Source organism: Tamandua tetradactyla, chromosome 13 (assembly GCF_023851605.1).
Source record: "Tamandua tetradactyla isolate mTamTet1 chromosome 13, mTamTet1.pri, whole genome shotgun sequence".
NCBI classification, from domain to species: domain Eukaryota; kingdom Metazoa; phylum Chordata; class Mammalia; order Pilosa; family Myrmecophagidae; genus Tamandua; species Tamandua tetradactyla.
This window is the reverse complement of record NC_135339.1, coordinates 58,637,926-58,654,514: the sequence shown is the minus strand read 5'-3', so window position 1 is coordinate 58,654,514 and position 16,589 is coordinate 58,637,926. Positions and strand designations below refer to the sequence as shown.

At 48.9% G+C, this 16,589-nt stretch overlaps 2 protein-coding genes across 2 annotated transcripts; one reads left to right on the top strand and one right to left on the bottom strand.

The window, feature by feature from the left end:
* Positions 1-1,821: 1,821 nt before the first annotated feature.
* On the top strand, positions 1,822-4,386 carry FRAT2 (FRAT regulator of Wnt signaling pathway 2). Its single transcript, XM_077125631.1, has one exon. The coding sequence runs from the start codon at positions 2,325-2,327 to the stop codon at positions 3,033-3,035; it is 711 nt and encodes a 236-aa protein (XP_076981746.1). The 5' UTR covers positions 1,822-2,324; the 3' UTR covers positions 3,036-4,386.
* Positions 4,387-12,682: 8,296 nt separating this feature from the next.
* FRAT1 (FRAT regulator of Wnt signaling pathway 1) lies at positions 12,683-13,804 on the bottom strand. The gene has a single exon (XM_077125630.1). It carries the CDS (start codon positions 13,610-13,612, stop codon positions 12,800-12,802), a length of 813 nt encoding a protein of 270 aa, XP_076981745.1. The 5' UTR covers positions 13,613-13,804; the 3' UTR covers positions 12,683-12,799.
* Positions 13,805-16,589: the final 2,785 nt, after the last annotated feature.

Here is a 16,589-nt window from a genome sequence, read left to right as displayed (position 1 = left end):
CCCACGTTACATTTGTGTAATGCCTGACAAAGTCCGTTCCCATTATCTCATTTGATCCTGAAAACAATCCTCAAAGGCAAGCAGGGCAGGGATTATTTTTTCCATTTCACAAGTGAAAACACTTGTAAACTCATTTGCTAGGAGCCACACACCCAGGACATGGCATGGACAAGACTGGAATCTAGGCCTCTGAATAACCTGTTTGGCTTTCTTTTCACTCCACAATACAGCCTGATCAAAATATTTTGAGCCCCACCCAGTCTTCACAACCATCAGTTTACCTGGCAGCTGGGAAACTCGCTAGGACACAGCTTGTGCTTTTATTACTCACACACCTCTGCCCTGATGAAGAAATGCAGCTCTGGTTGGCTTGTTCCCTGGGGGAAAAAAAAAATAATAATAATGATAATAACTTCATATTGTCTCCTGGCACCAAAGACTGAAATGAATTCCAGATGGATTTGAAAAAATTGAGATATTAAAAGAATCTAAGGAAAATAGAACTGAATATTTAATAACTTCTTAGATGCGACACTAAATTTAGCATCATGTTCGAAGTCTCAAAGGAAGGGATTTATGGATTGACTACTTTAAAATTTAAGTTTTTTTACTGAAAAGAAAAAGACTGTACAGGGCAAACAAAAATCCTGAAGAAATCTTTTCAGCATGTACAGGGGTCATCTAAATTCATAAGAAAAACTCGGTAGGGAAATGACAGGAACAATTTACAAAAAAGGAAGTACGGTTAGATAACAAACACATCGAAAACTTCTCTAACTAAAATTAAAAATATGAAAACTGAAAGAGAATATCAGTTTCATCTACGAAATCAGCAAAAAAAGTGTTTTTTAACGATAACAAAAAAAAAAACAGGTGAAGGTGTAATGAAAATGTATTCCCACCGTAATGATGGGAGGGTAAATGTACCCAGCTCTTTTGGAAAGCAGTTCGGTGAATTCATCAGAAAACTTAAAATATTCACCTCTTTTTTTTTTTTTTCTTTACATGGGCAGGCACCCGGGAATCGAACCCGGGTCCTCTGGCATGGCAGGCGAGCATTCTTGCCTGCTGAGCCACCATAGCCTGCCCATGGCCAGCTCTTTTGACTTAAAATTCTACTTCTGAGAATATGTCCTAAGGAAAGAATCATCAATATGGAAAAAGTTTTATGCACAAAAATGTTATCAAACACTTACAATAGTGCAATGAGGAAAACAGCGAACTTTAAAGGGTTTTTAAAAAATAATTTGTGGTACCACCACTTGTTGGAAACTTGTGCATTTAATGCAAACATTAAATGTTTTTGAAGTGCATGCAATGACACGAAAATGGTTTATGATGGTAGTGGGAAGTAAAAAACAGTATATAAACTTGTAAGTGTGGCTGTTATGTAATATACTTTTATAGAAAAGGGGTGGAAAGGAAAATCGTTTTTAAATGTGAATCATGTTTGAGTCCTACGATTGTGAGAGATTTCTTCCATCCTCTTATATTTCCTATTTGAATCTTTTTTCTCTTACACATAAACATAACTCATTTTTAGCCATACAGTGTGTCCTTCTCTTTCCACTTGCCAGGGGCACTGAGGACTGGGCAGAGGTGGAATCTCAGGCACCCGACCTCGGGTGGAATTTGCCCTTCTTTGCAACGTTTCCCCCTCACCTTAAATCTCTCCTCCTATCCCCACCCCCACCTGTCTGAAGCCCGAACCGCGGGCCGGGCCCGCCCCTCCCTCGCCACGCCCCTGTCTGTTGACTGACGGAGCGCGAGGGAGGGGCTGGGAGAGCCCAGGCGGAGCTGACACGTGGGGAGGCTGGAGCGTCGGAGAAGGGATTCGGTGTGTGTGGGTGGGTGTGTCAGTGAGTGGGAGAAACCAATCTCGGCCACCTCGGCGTCTCCATTTCTTTTACTGCCCGTCAGGCCGGGAGAAGAGGAAAGCTCTACCCGTGCTTTGTATCCCCTCATAGGTGAATAACGGGCGCGGACACCACAAGGCTCCGACCGCAACACTGGGCTGCCCCAGACGCCCCGCGTTCTGGCGTCTCCTTGCGCGCCTCCCCCACCCCGGCGCGGTGGTAGGGCCCGGCGTGCGTCACCCATTGTTTACAAATCAACCCGAGCCGGTAGGATTCCGGCTCCGGCGGCGGCGGCGGCGACTGGCGAGTGCGAGTGCGAGTGCCTGGCGGGCTCCGGCTTTCGCGTCGGCCCCGGCCCCGGCCTCGGCCTCGAGATCGCGTCCGCTTCCACAGCGGCCCACAGAGCCTCGGGAGTAGCCGAGTCGCCAGCGACGCCCGCAGAGCTCCGGGGTGCCCGGGCGGGGGGCCATGCCGTGCCGGAGGGAGGAGGAAGAGGAAGCAGAGGGGGAGGAGGAGGAGGAGGAGGAGGAGGAGGAGGAGGACAGCTTCCTCCTGCTGGAGCAGTCGGTGACGCTGGGCGGCTCGGGCGAGGTGGACCGGCTGGTGGCCCAGATCGGCGAGGCGCTGCAGCTGGATGCGGCTCAGGACAGCCCGGCCTCCCCGTGCGCGCCCCCGGGGCCGCCGCTGCACCCCCCGGCGGCGGCCCCGGCGGACAAGGCACGGCTCCCAGCCCTGCCGCTGCTTCTGCCGTCCGCCTCGGCCGCGGCCTCCGGCCCGGCGCCCCCGGGGGCCCTGCGCTGCACCCTCGGGGACCGCGACCGCGTGCGAGGCCGGACTGCGCCTTACTGCGTGGCCGGGTTCGCCACCCACCCTACCTCGCTTCCCGGGCCGTGCCGCCGCGGATGGCTCCGGCGCGCCGCCGCCTCCCACCGCCTGCAGGAACAACGCTGGCGCCAGCCCGGGACCCACACCGGCGACGACGACACTCACGACGATCGGCTCCTGCAGCAACTCGTACTTTCGGGGAACCTCATCAAGGAAGCCGTGCGGAGGATTCAAAGAGCCGTCGCAGCGGCCGCCGCGGTTGCAGCCACAGGCCCTACTGGTGCCGCTGGGCCTGGCAGCGTTCGCAGCGGACCCGACCAGGTCGCTCTACAGCCCTCAGGCGCCCTTCACTGACTCGAGACCCCGGGGAAGAGGAGGCCGCCGCGCAGACCGACGGCATCCTGTCCCCACCAGCCCTGAGGCTGAAGCCGCCGCCGCTGTCCTGGGAGTGACCGCCTAGGCTGCGGGAGGAGGCGTGTGGAGCGAGACCCCGAAACTAACAAATTTCCGGCCCCTAAGAGGCTGTCGGAGAAAACGTGAAAGTGGAGAAATGCACCGGTCAGGGCGCGCCCGTGCCGCGGGAGAATTTCCCCCGGCCGTCCCGGTGCCCGGGACCTGGGATAAGCTGGGAGAACTATGGCAGCTACTTATATCGACTTGTACCTGACTTGGCCCTTGGGAACATTCTTGCTTGGATTGTTTAAAGATAGGGCGGGAATCGTGAGGGCTTTATAACAATACTTGAAAACTAATGAGACGCACACATTTTCTCTTTGTTATCCGGAGGAAGAGCTTAGCGAAAATGGTGCTACAATTGCCGGGCAGAAAAACTGCGGGGAAGAATGTAAAAGTTTGGTGGATGGGTTGGCATCGTCCACCTTTTCCGTCTCATCGGTCGTGGTGGAGGTGGAAGATGTGAACTTCGGTTAGGGGATCCGAGGGAGTTGGAAAATCACGAAGGTGCGGAGAGTAGAATGTGTACTTTTAAGTGACCTGACCTCGCCACCTGTGGTTCAAGGTCACAGTTTGCTGTGAGTGGTAGGCTGTGGGGTGCCTGGGAGAGGTAACTCACCCCGGAGGCTTCTCTTTCTTTGCCCTGACTGTGCTTTGCTACCGCGTGGAGTCTCCCGGGAACACGCAGGCGGAGTGGGACGGTGTGGGGAAGAGTTATTTGTTTCGTGCTTTCCTCTTTCCACAACTACTCCTCCCAGGAGGCCACTCTTGGCCATGCTGCGAGCTTTCTTAGAAACCCTCATCTACCACCTCTTGCGCCTGGCCTGTGCTCCCAGTCCAGCCTTCTGGTGTCAGTACCGGGTGGGGGAGAGAGGCCGCCCATTTTTTTGCCCTGGCGCTCTGTGGGGCCGTGGGCCTGAGCCTCCATGGTTCCTCGCTGGGCACGGTTGTGCCCTCCTGCTCTGCCAGCTCTTTGTGAGTGACTGAAACCGTTTTAAAATGTGACTTTCTGAGAGGAAACCGCTGGCTTTACTGTTGTGAAACTTGACGGCCCTTTCAGAAGGTGCCACCCCCAAACTTAAGGTAGCTAAACCATTTTTTTTTTTTTTTTAAAGATCCAATGGCTTGTTCATCCTCCAGATGTAGCTATTGACATACACTTCGCACCGGAGTGTCTGAAATTGTGGTGGTCCTGATTTATAGGATTTCTTAATTAAAATGTCTGCTGAATAAATTTGGTTTTTGTTTTGGAGCATGGTTTGGCTTTTTGGTGGAAAGTGGGGGAAACAAGCATATATGGGATACCCTCATAATGAAGGGTGCATTTGGGGGAATTGTGGGGACCCGGGCAAATAGGAGAGCCACCTAGTAAAGCTGTGTTTCTTGAGTGATTCTGGTTCAGGTTCCACAAGATTACAAATTTAAGTGCAGTGTTTATTCTTTTTTATTTGTTTTTTGTTTGTTTTTTTAGCTGCTACATGGGCTTCCACTCCATTTGTGGAAAAAGAACATACTCTAGTGGGCTGGAGGGCTTCCATCACATGGCGTCCTTTTGACTTGTATTTAATTCCATGTCCAAATTTCCTTCGCTTTTAAGAACTCCAGTCATACCAAATTAAGGCCATCCTAATTCATTTGGGCCTCATTTCAAAAAGAGATTTGAAGATAACTGATTCATAAATGTGTTCACACCTAGAGGGGTAGGGGCTAGGATTTCAATATGTCTTTGTGGGGTATATGATTCAGTCTACCCACAGAGACTGATCCAGCCGAGAACTGTGGCCTAGGGAAAGGAAAACAAGGTTTCACAGAAATCACTTGATATAAGGCTGTAAAATGGTTTGGCCCAGAGTCCTTTCATTCTCCCTAGCTTCAAAAGGAATCCTTACTGAGCCCCTTCCTACTTGCTTCCTTGCCCTCTTTGAGGAAACCTTTTCTAGTTCAGCCCAGCTCTGCTGTTGAGCCCCATTTGGGGACTGGGACAGAATCACACTGGTAGGAAATTCTCTTGCTCAGCACCTCTTCCTCCCCTGCCTGGCCACTCTCCTCTCTGGTACACTCCCACATCGAGGCTGTAGGAGGAGTGCTCACTGGCTCGGGATTTGACTCAGCCCTGCTGCTTAACAACTGTGGCACAGTGGGCAAGTCACTGCTCTGAGCTTTTCCCTTTTCTCATTTTTAAAACAGTAATACTTAAAAGGGTAGTTGGGAGGGTTAACTAAGGCCCTGAGGTGTCTGGCACACTCCAAAAAACATAGCTGCTAATTCTGGGCACCACCACTTCCCCTTCTTCAAGGGGCTCATATCTGTCTCTCCTAAGTGTGTCCCACTGGCCCATAGTAACACTTCATACACCCCTTTCTCTTCCACCACCCAGCCTCTGTGGCTGCTGTAACCCATAAGTGCCTCTTTCTGAACTTCTTCCATAAGGCCAGTCCCACACACATTCCAAGGGGTCTGTCTGCTTTCATCATTCTGTGTAGTAACATTTTGAGAACTTAATTTATGTGCCATGAGGTACGCATATTATCTCCATTTTATAGATGAGGATACCAAGGCCCTGGAGGCTGAGTTGCCTTTTAAGTGGTGGAGCTGGGGTTTGAACCCATACAGTGTAGCTCTAGGATCTCCTGCTTCCCTCAACCAAATCTTAAACGTGAGACTGCTTCCTGACACCAGTTTTTCCTATCTTGGATTTATTAAACATTCTTAAGAATATCCCACAAACCTTGCCCCAATAATACCCCCAACCTAATAACATCACCATACGCTTTTCTCATATGCCAGCCACATTTGTGCACAAGATGCTGGGGATCCAAAGAGGGGTGAGGCAGAGTTTGAGATGTCCTGGTGGAACCCTCAATGAGGTTTGGGGCTTGAGCCCTTCACATAAGGTCACACACAGGAAAGGCACTGACAAATGGTATACGGACGCTTCTTACTTCGGGGGCTCTGGAGGAAGAAGCCATGAGGCTGGATGATAAGCTATCACCCACTGCAATTGTCTTGGGGGTCTGCGATGTGGCCAGGACACAATGAGAATGGTGACTATGGACAAGGAGGCACTATCTACAGGACCTGGGGAGCAAGGTAGAGAGTGGGAAAGGGAACTCCCTGAATCCCTTGATGGGTAGGCACTCTAGCACATGTTTCTAGATGTTATTTTGCTTTTTATATTGATAAGAGGTAGGGATTATTGATGGTAGAGCTGATATCTGAACTCAGCTCTTCTCACGTTGGTCCTCTTGCTTCCTGTTGGAGCTTACCCAGATCTCTTTTCTCATATACTGCAGCTCCTGCTACTGATCCAGTTGTTAGCAAAGGCTATATAGAGCCTTTGTCCCAACCCGTGGACCTGGGTAATGTTCCCGTATCAAGCAGACAAGAAGGACCTTGTCAGAGGTGTTATAGCCAGGGATAGGCCATTCCTAGTACGCTGTGCGCGCGCACACACACACGCGCGCGCGCAACACAGAGCTATTTCTATATTCTCTGTGTATAACCACTAAGATCCGGTCACTGAGGTTCAGGGTGTGGAATCAGATATTGCTCAATGACTTTCATTGTCTTTTTTAAACCCTGCAGTTATTCATCTTTCCTTTATCAGCATCATTAAGTAGTGTGTTCTGAACATCCTCAGTGTAAGTTCCTCCTCTCTTTAACCCAACTGAAGGAAAATACTGTTTATGATGCCTCTGGAGAAAGGTGATTCTGACTTAAGTCAAGGGGAGATGTTCAGGTAAACTAGGAAACCATTTGTCATCAAAACCATTTGGAATCTAATTTAGACAGTGAAAAAGAAGCAGACAGAAGGCAGGGCAAAGGTAATGATGATAAGCAGCTTGTGATTTTTTTTTTTAACCCACCCAAATCAATAAGTCAAACAAACTGCTGAACAGTTTATCAAGGGGGTTGTGAATTTTATTCCCATGAGTCAGTTACTAGTTGATAAGGAGGAACAGTTAATAAACTCTTTAGTATCAGTTTTAGTTTTAATTCTATAGTTAGCTACGGAGGAGAAGGTTTCATTCACACAAAGACAACAAACATTTCCAACCACCCCAGGTATGAAAGCTCATACAAGGTTGTTACACAACCAATCTCATCTGCCTCCCTGTGGTAGGACAGTTTGTGATACAGGGTACTGTCACATGGGACTTCCACACCTGAGGCTGACCTTCAAACTATCTCTCCCCACCCTGTCCAGGAGCCTTCCTTTGCATGTCTTTTGTCATTTTCCTTAGGATAAGCCCAGAGTTCCTCCTAGATCAGCTAAATCCTTTCCTTGGTCCCATTTTCCCTTTTAGCTACTGTCCCTCCTTTCCCATCTTCTTTGAACTTCAGGCACCACAACTCATCATCTATGCCCCACTCCCATATTCTCTGCAAGTTTATTGAAATTGTCCCATTTGTTTACTCTGCAGATATTTACTAAGTGCCAATATCCAAGCATTGCTATGAAATAACAGCTATGTTGGAGTCACTGGCCTAAGCATTTTTATAAGCATTAGCTCGAATCCTCCCAACAACCCTATGAGATGGGGACTTTTATTATTATCAGACTTCTCAGATGAGGGAAATGAGATGGAAGAGGTGAAGTTACTTACCCAAGGTCACACAGCTTTAAAGGAAGGAGCCAGGATGGTGACCCAAGCTTTCTGGCTCCAGAGCCCATATTTTAACGGCCATGTGGTACTGTTCTGAGGCCTCCTGGTCTTCCCTTTGAAATATCTCTCTTATCTTTTCCTCTCCCTTCCCATCCAGGCCCTTATCACCAGGTGCCTGGGTGCTAGAACAGCCACTCAACTGACCTGGAGGATACTGAATGATCCCCTCAGCCTGGTTAATCTGCCTAAAACATCCTCTTCATCCTGTCATTAAAGAATATATCATCTCTTTGGCAAAAAGAAGACATTCATATATGAGTCTCTGAGATAACCCTTCAATGACAGTAAATAAAACAAACGAGAACAAAATTAATTCAAGGGTCCCCTCCTACAAAGAAATGGCATAATTTTCTCAGTTCAAATTATAGACAGGCGTGGACAGGGCAGGCAAGCAGAAGTTCAGCTAAGCACTGAATTTTAATTAGAAGGGGGTGGATTTTCTGATAGAAGATGGGGAAGTTAAGGGTTGTGGTTAATATTCCCTGCTGCCCTGTCCTCTGCCAGTTTCAATTTTTCCAATTTTTTCAAGGCTTGGCTCAAGGCTCAAGGATGACCTCTACACACACACACAAATCTTTCCCTATGAAACCTCCTCTGCACCATTATTCTCTCTCCTGAATCTTTCCTTAATATTTACCTACGTGACAGGGGTACATAATCAGAAAACCAGTCTTACCCTCAGAGAAAACAGGTTTGTGCCTTTTAAGGAACAGAATAAAGTTGTTAAGAGGTAAGATTTTCTACTCAAAGTAAGTAGCCTTAATGCAATAGTTTTCAGGAACAAGGTTGTGTTTTATTATTTGAGGTTTATTATTTGCATCACATATTGAATTTAATATTTGCACAAGGTAGGCTCTATTCTTAAGCCTATTTGGCAGATGAGTTAACTGAAGTTACTGAGGTTCTGGACCCTGTCCCAAATCATACAGCTAGTGATGGAGGTTTGCCTGCTGAGCCCACACACGCTTATGTCTTCCGGGAAATGCTGTTATGGGTAAGTCACTTTTCTCCCTTCAGTTACGGATGGATAATCAGGAGGAGGCTCGCGTGGGAGAGTTTTTGCCTCCTTTGCATGTGCCAGCTTTTACGGTTTTCAAATGGAGTGTACCTCTGAATGGAAACCTCTCTGGGCTTCCAGTTCCTCATGTCTAAATGAGGTGGTAGCACTAGAATGCCTAAGGCTGAGCTCTCCTGGGGCTGACATTCTATGATTACTGAACACTGGAGGAAGGGGTGGGGGGGAGAAGCTAATTGAATGAGTTAGTAATTTGGTTGCCAAGGTAACTCTTTCCTGATTGGAAGAAGGGGATCACAGGGTTCAACACAGACTTTGCTGGGTAGGAAAGTGGTGTCTGATCTTCACTACATGTTTCAGCTTTTAAGCTAGAAAAAGAAAGAGAAAAAAAAAACGGGTAAAAATTGAATTTTGCATTTATGCTTTACTTAGAATGAGATCTTCGGATGGCAGACGCTGGAGTTTTTTGTGAGATACAGCATTGTTTTCTCCCGGTCACTTATGGAATTATTAAAACAATTTCATGTTTTAATTTTTATTTTTGTCATTGAGCTTATAGCCTTGGTCTTTTATCTTACCTAGGCTGTCTTCTATAGTCAGCTGTCTTCAAACGATGCTGGACATTTTCTAAGAAAATGGTCACAGCATGCTTGGCTTTCCCTAGCTCAGCTGGGGGACATGGGGCATAGTTTTCCAGGGTTCAATGGCAGGGCTGTCAAATTGCAAAAGTCTGGAAGTGTCATTCACTTTATAGGGTGTGTGGAGTTCTGCAGTGAACAATGTGGGGACCCTGCCTGATGGTAGGTACCTGGAGATGCCAGTTGAGCTATTAGAAAGAGGCCTGAACTGAATATAGACTCTGCTAAGCCCCGACTTCATAAATGACCTTCACAAGTTGCTCTGTCCTACCCTCTTTCTTGAACTATTTTCCACCTATTAATGGGCTAATAACTTTAAAAAAAGCATTTACATAAACTCTGCCATATTCCAAAAAATGATTTTGGGGTTATAGTAAGACCTTGCAGGATTTTCTAAATAGAGAAACCATTACAGGCTATAGTACATTTAAAGTGTCTGATACATAGTAGGCATTGGTTTTGTTCAGTCTTCCTTTTTAAAGAGAGGGCTGTAGTGGGTGAGCCCTAAAGTTAACCAACCATTCTTATTATAGGAAGCTACCAGCATAGCTGGTGCAGTGGCATCATCACATTATCACATCATGGCTGTGCATGGAGAGAAGGCCCTGGATTGCTCCTAACCCTTTGATCTCTGAGAAATCCCACCCCACCTGAGAAGCAAGTGGGGCTGAGGACCCCAGGGCAATTTCCAATGCTATGGGAAGTCAGCGCCTGACCACTTTTCCCTGGTCCCTGACTCCCAGAGGTCATAGTCTACTGTACTGCTGGAGGAAGCCATCCTTCCTAAGTTTTTGTGAGAGCCTCTGTAGTCACGCTTCCTTTCCTGGGCATCCCTAGACTGAGCCCACTGTGACCCTGAGGGCAGGTCTTTCTTGAGACACTGAGGACCCAGTTGCTTATCTACTTAGGGAAAGAAGGGACAGTAAGAGCTAGGGGAACTATATACAAAATATTAATTTCCATTTCATGCTGGCCATGTCCCTACATCTCATTTTCCTTGTTGCACACATGGGGAAACTGAAGCCCATAGATGTTGAGCAACTAGTTCAAGGCTCTCCATTTAGTAAGTGGACCCCGGATACCCAGCCCAGTTCCTGATGTGTCATTCCTCTTCTTCCTTGAGGGAACAGATGAAAAAATTCAGAACTGGAGGGGCAGAGATGGGCTGTTAAGTCACTGATAAGGGAGAGAATTGTAGCAAATGCAATAGCAAAGAGGAATCCTTCAAAATGTTCCCAGCTAGCTTTCCCACCACCAAGGCTAGCATCCTGAGTACCTCGCTAACCAAAAAGCTGTTCCAGCTTTAAGGGCCACCTCATGGAACAAGTCCATTTAATAATCACCGTAGAAAGAAAAAAAAAAGTGATAAGCCTCCCAGTCTGCAATGACTGACTGATCTGATGTCCTTTGATAATAGAGGCCGCTCCATAAAACATCTCCATTACTGACTAGTAATCATCCAAAAGGCTCTGAGGTTTTGAATGGGATTGGTCCAAAACCTGACCTCACTTTCATTTAATTTCATGCCAGGACCAGTGCACACCCAGGCACTCACAGACCTCGTCTAACTAGTGAGATACTCAGACACAAAGGCACGCTAATTACCATCTACAAGCCAGGCTGACAGGGATTTCAAATGTTTTCATGTTTATGGAGATCGGGGAAATGTATTATGTACATCTTTCCCACCGACGGTGAGGCTAAAATAAAACCATTAAAAAAGCCAACACATTTATTTAAAACAGATATTTCAGTTAAGATATAATCCCATAATCAGGATAGCCACAATTCCAGACACTCCGGTGCGAAGTGTAGATATGTCAATAGCCACACCTGGATGAACAAGCCATTGAACCTTGTAAAACCACTGCGACAGAACGGTTTTAGCCCCCTCAGAGCGAGCCAACAGTATGTTCCGAGCCCTTCTTCTCCACGGTTCACAATGGCAAAGCCGGCGGCTTCTCCGTTTGGAGGGTCACATTTTCTACTCGGTTTCCTTCACTTACAAAGGCGAGCGGGTATGGCTGGGGGGATGGGCGGAGGGAGGCAATCAACGGTGTCTATCCAGGGAATTGCAGCTGTTATTGCAAATGGCCCCGGAGAGCCCATTATAATCTGCAGGGCAAGGCTGTGTGTCCCTGGAGTGCCCGTCACGTGGCGTTCCCCCAGCCCCTGGAGAGGGCCCCCAGAGCGTGGGTGCCAGTAGGACAGGGGGGCCAACGGGGAGAGAGGAGGGAGCCAGGGCCTCGCCTCAACACAGTTTGCACGAAAACCCGGAGCGCGCCAGGGGCGGCGGCCGCCCGCTGGCAGCACAGGCGCCGGGCACGTCCCTGCCTCCCCACGCCCACTGTGGCGGCAGTCCGCGTGTCCTCAGGAGCCACCTCACTTGCAAAACACAGCGTTCTTTTGGGAGTACAGGAAGAACCCCACGATCCTTCTGCCCTCATGAAGCCCTGCAACCTAGTGCGTGTCCGGGAAAACAGTGACCTTGAACCCGAGGAGGGGTGGGCGCGCTGTTAAAATCCACTTTTAGAAAAGGACTGACGGATCACTCCGCGCTTCACCTTATCTTTCTATCCTGCTACACCCTCTCCTGCGCCAGACTCACCCATCCCCACCCAGAACTACAGCCTCCCCGACGGCTCTGAAATCAGTAGCCAGTTGCAAAGCAAAGAGGCAAAGAGAAAAGTTTTTCCTGTTCAACTCCAAAAGCTTCCTTTAGTGGTACCGTGTGTTTTCTATTAAGAGCCAGCACTCCAAAAGATATGAGCTGGAGTTTTTTAAAGTGTCATAAATTTTCAACTCTGGCAGTTTGCAGTGCTCCCTGAAATCATCGTCCACTCATGTATCTCGTTCCCCGTCCCCGCCCCTCCAAATGGATCAGGAGCCAGCCCAGAAAAGGTAAATCAAGTAACTGGATTATCCACCAGCTTAAGCCCGGGTTCTGGGCGGTCTCCTTTGGAGACTGCGGGCCTGAGAAGCGTGGACTGTTAGCCACATGGCGACCCGGCTGAAGGGCCCTGTGAGGCTGCGGGGAACTGCACTCTGTGGGGCCAAGACGGGACACGCCAAATAAGGAGTCCTACTGACTGAGTCTGGGGTGCGAAATGCAATTTGCCTTAAATAGGGCCAAGACAGGTTATCTCAATCACATTGGGGGCCTTCACTCCAGTTCTCCGCGAAACGTTCGCGATTTTTGAATTCCTTTCTTCAATACCTTCCCCCCCCCCCCCCCCCCCTTTTCCAAAGGCGCGAAGTTCTCTGTCGGTCTCAAGCAGGGCTTACAGCCCTCAGGGTACCCCTTGCCTCCAAGTAAAAGGCCGGACTGTGGCTACCACCGGAGTGCTAGCTGCCGGGTACGAGAATGCTGTCTGCAGTTCTGAGCTGCACCCTCCTGCCAGAGGCACACGGGTCACTGCAGGCCTCGAGAGGGCTGCGAGGTGAAGGGGGCTCGTGCACTGGGGCCGACAAAGGTCCCAGCGGCGGACGCTGGGGAAGCTTTGTGTGTAACTGCAGCCGTCGTGAGTGCAGTCTTCGCACCGCCTCCTTGATGAGGTTGCCTGAGAGCACAAGCTGCTGCAGGAGACTATGCGGGTCGTCATCGCCTGTGCCGGCTTCGGGTTGGGGGCCGCGTCTTTGCTGGAGGCGGCGGGATGCGGCGGCGCCTCGGAGCCATCCTCGCCGGCACGGGCCCGACAGCGTCTGCGGAGCACTCCCCTTGCTCGCTCCGGTTGGTCCATCAAGGCCAGGCTGGAAGGGTAATGGGGCCAGTGCGCTGGGACCCACCGCGAGCTCCGCCACGCAGTAGGGCGCAGTCCGACCTCGCACGCGGCCGCGGTCCCCTACAGCGCAGCGCAGGGCCCCGGGGGGCGCCAGGCCCGTGGCCTCCGCGGACGCGAGTGGCAGAAGCAGCGGCAAGGTGGGGGGCCGCGGGGGGTGCAGCGGCGGCCCCGGGGGCGCGCACGGGGAGGCCGGGCTGTCCTGAGCCGCATCCAGCTGCAGCGCCTCGCCGATCTGGGCCACCAGCCGGTCCACCTCGCCCGAGCCGCCCAGCGTCACCGACTGCTCCAGCAGGAGGAAGCTGTCCTCCTCCTCCTCCTCCTCCTCCCCCTCTGCTTCCTCGCCGGCTTCCTCTTCCTCCTCCCTCCGGCACGGCATGGCCTCCCGCCCGGGCACCGCGGAGCTCTGCGGGCGTCGCTGGCTGCTTGACCCTCCTTGGGGCTAGGTGGGCCGCAGTAGAGGGGCGGTCCTGAGACCCAAGCCCCGGCCGGAGCCGATGCGGAAACCGGAGACCGCCGGGCAGTAGAGCCGCGCGCTAGTAGCGGCGGGAGCCGAATCCTACCGGCTCGGGTTGATTTGTAAACAATGGGTGACGTCGGCGCCGGGTCCTACCACCGCGTCGGGGCTGGGGGGTGCTGCGCCAGTTGAGGGGCGGGTTCCCCCCACGGCGGGCGTCCACCGGGAAGTCTTGCTGCTTCTGCGTTCCCGACCACTGAGGGCTCTGAGTCGCGGCGCACCGGGGAGCTGTTCCTTATTCCCTCAGCCCAAGTGATGAGTATTTTCAAAACATGGACACCAGCCCGGACTCTGTTGGTTTCTTCCACACACAGGCACGCACACTTACACCCGCACACTTACACAGCCTTCGTCTCAGCGCGCCGGCTCTTCTGGTTTCAGCTTGCAGCTCTGGAGATCCGGATTGGAGGTGTCTGGGGAGTGGCGGCGTGGAGTGCTGGGGAGGAGAGGATGGAGAGGAGAGGGAGTCAGCCTAGGGGCCCGACTGGAGGTGAGGAAACCCGAAGTTGACCGGGATGGAGCGAAAGAAGCGATATTGTGGTGTGAGTGGGAGAGGCGGAGTTGGAGATGGCAAAGAAAGGACACAGATAAATGGTTTTTCTTCTCAGGAGGCTGGGTGTGGGGGTCCTGGTCTAGGGCTGGCCTAACTGGAGAGAGGAGGTGTGAGCTGGGAGGGTGTGTTAGCTGGAATGCCTCAGCCCAGTAGGGGAGAAGCAGAAAACGATCCTTTAGCCTCACGTTGCCGGGAGGCTTTGGACATTTATTTAAAAATCCTAAACCCCGCAGGTTTAACCTATAAACACCCAACTTGAGGTAGACTTTTTTTTTTTAAGACAAATTATTGAGGGATATTATCAGGGTGATGGAAATATTCTTAAATTGGATTATGATGGTGGTTGCCAAATTCAGTAAATGTACAAAAAATCGTTGAATGTACATTTAAAATGAGTGAATTTTATGATATGTTAATCAATAAGTTGTTTCAAAAATTAGCCACAAAAGACACACAGACACAAACACACAGAAACTAACTAGGAGTTTGGCAGTGGGAAGCCTACTTTAAAGTATTGAGCAGGAGAGTGTCAAGATTTAAAAAGAGGGGTGCAAAAGGAAGAGACTGAGCCTGGGGATACAGTTAAGAAAACAAGGGTTTTGGTGGATGGTGCTGAGGATGACAATTACAGGAGCAATTTTTAAAAATGGGTGGGTGGGGAGGAGAGAAGAGGTAGAAGAATTGGCTTTAAAAGAACTAGGTTTAGTTTTGTCAAGTGCAGAGGGATGTGGAAATAGAGTAAGAGGCAGTATGAAGAAAGCCATTGAATTTCTAAAGCCAGATAATCTGGCTTCTTCAGAGTGTCATAAAATTTTTCCTCTCACTTTAGTGGGTTCCTTAGGATTTTCTGTATACAAGATCATGCCATCTGCACTAGAGTTGGTTTTACATCTCCCTTTCCAATCTGGATGCCTTTTATTTTTCTTGCCTAATTGCCCTGGCTAGAACCCCTAGAACGATGTTGAATAGAAGTGATCAGAGTGGACATTCTTGTCTGGTTCCTGATTGTTAGGGGAAAGCATTCATTCTTTCACCATTAAGTATATTAGCTGTGGGTTTTTCTTGAATGATCTCTATCAGGTTGAAGAAGTTCCCTTCTGTGCTGTTTTGAAGCTGTTGTGTACCCCAGAAAAGGCCATGTTTTTTTTAACCCATTCCTGTGGGTGCTAGACCTATTGTGGGTCAGAACTTTTGGTTAGGTTATTTCAATTGAGATGTGACCCAGCCCATTCAAGGTGGTCTTCATCCTTTTACTGGAGTCCTTTGTGAGAGGACAAAAGACAGAAAAAGCCCAGAGAGCTCCTAGAGAAACACCAAGAGAGCTCATACAGAAAAGCCCCAGAGAAACTCAGAGATAACCTGCAGAAGCTCAGAGAGGAGGCCACTGGAACGAGGAGCTGAAAACAACAAAACTCTGGAGCAAAGGACAAGCAGATGCCAGCCAGTGCCTTGCTATCCAACAGAGGAACCCTGAGGCCAGTGGTATTTCTTCAGAGAAGGTATCCTGTTGATGCCTTAATTGGGATATTTTTATGGCCTTAAAACTATTTTGTAAACTAATAAATCCCCATTGTAAAAGCCATAATTTCTGGTGTATTGCATTCTGGCAGCTTTAGAAAACCGAAACACCTTTTATTCCTGCTTTGTTGAGTGTTTTTTTTATCATGAAAGAGTCCTCACCTCATTTTAAATCATAGGTCATTTGAAGGTACAGTAAGACAGCCATTTATTAATTATAATATTCTGAACCTGATTATGTAAAAATTTAAGAAGAAACTAGTTAGTAGCAATTAACAATTTGTGTTTTTATTCTTTGTTTCAAAATTCACAAGCCTCATACTCATACTTTGTCTTGGGGATGAGAAACGGTACAACTACTTTGGAAGAAGATTGGACAGTTTCTTCTGAAAGTAAACATACACCTACCTTATAACACACAATTCCAATCCTAGATATTTTAACAAAGGGAATACAAAATATCGGTCCACATTAAGGCTTATAGGTAGATGATCACTAGCAGCTTTATTCATAAAAGCCAAAAACTGGAAGAAGCCCAAATGTTCATCAATAGATGGATAGAAAATCAAATTATAGGATGCTAACCAAGGAATACTATTCACAAACGAAAAAGAGCTACAGCAACAAAAATGAATCATTTAAACATGGATGAATCTCGAAAACACTATGCTAAGTGAAAGAAGTCAGACAAAAAAGGGCATATACCATGGGGTTTTTTTGTTTGTTTTTTAATCTCTGATCTTATTTATTTGCAACTCTCAGAAAATC

Excerpts from the sequence above, each read along its gene's own strand:
- FRAT2 (XM_077125631.1), top strand. The coding sequence starts at position 2,325 with ATGCCGTGCCGGAGGGAGGAGGAAGAGGAAGCAGAGGGGGAGGAGGAG.
- FRAT1 (XM_077125630.1), bottom strand. The coding sequence starts at position 13,612 with ATGCCGTGCCGGAGGGAGGAGGAAGAGGAAGCCGGCGAGGAAGCAGAG.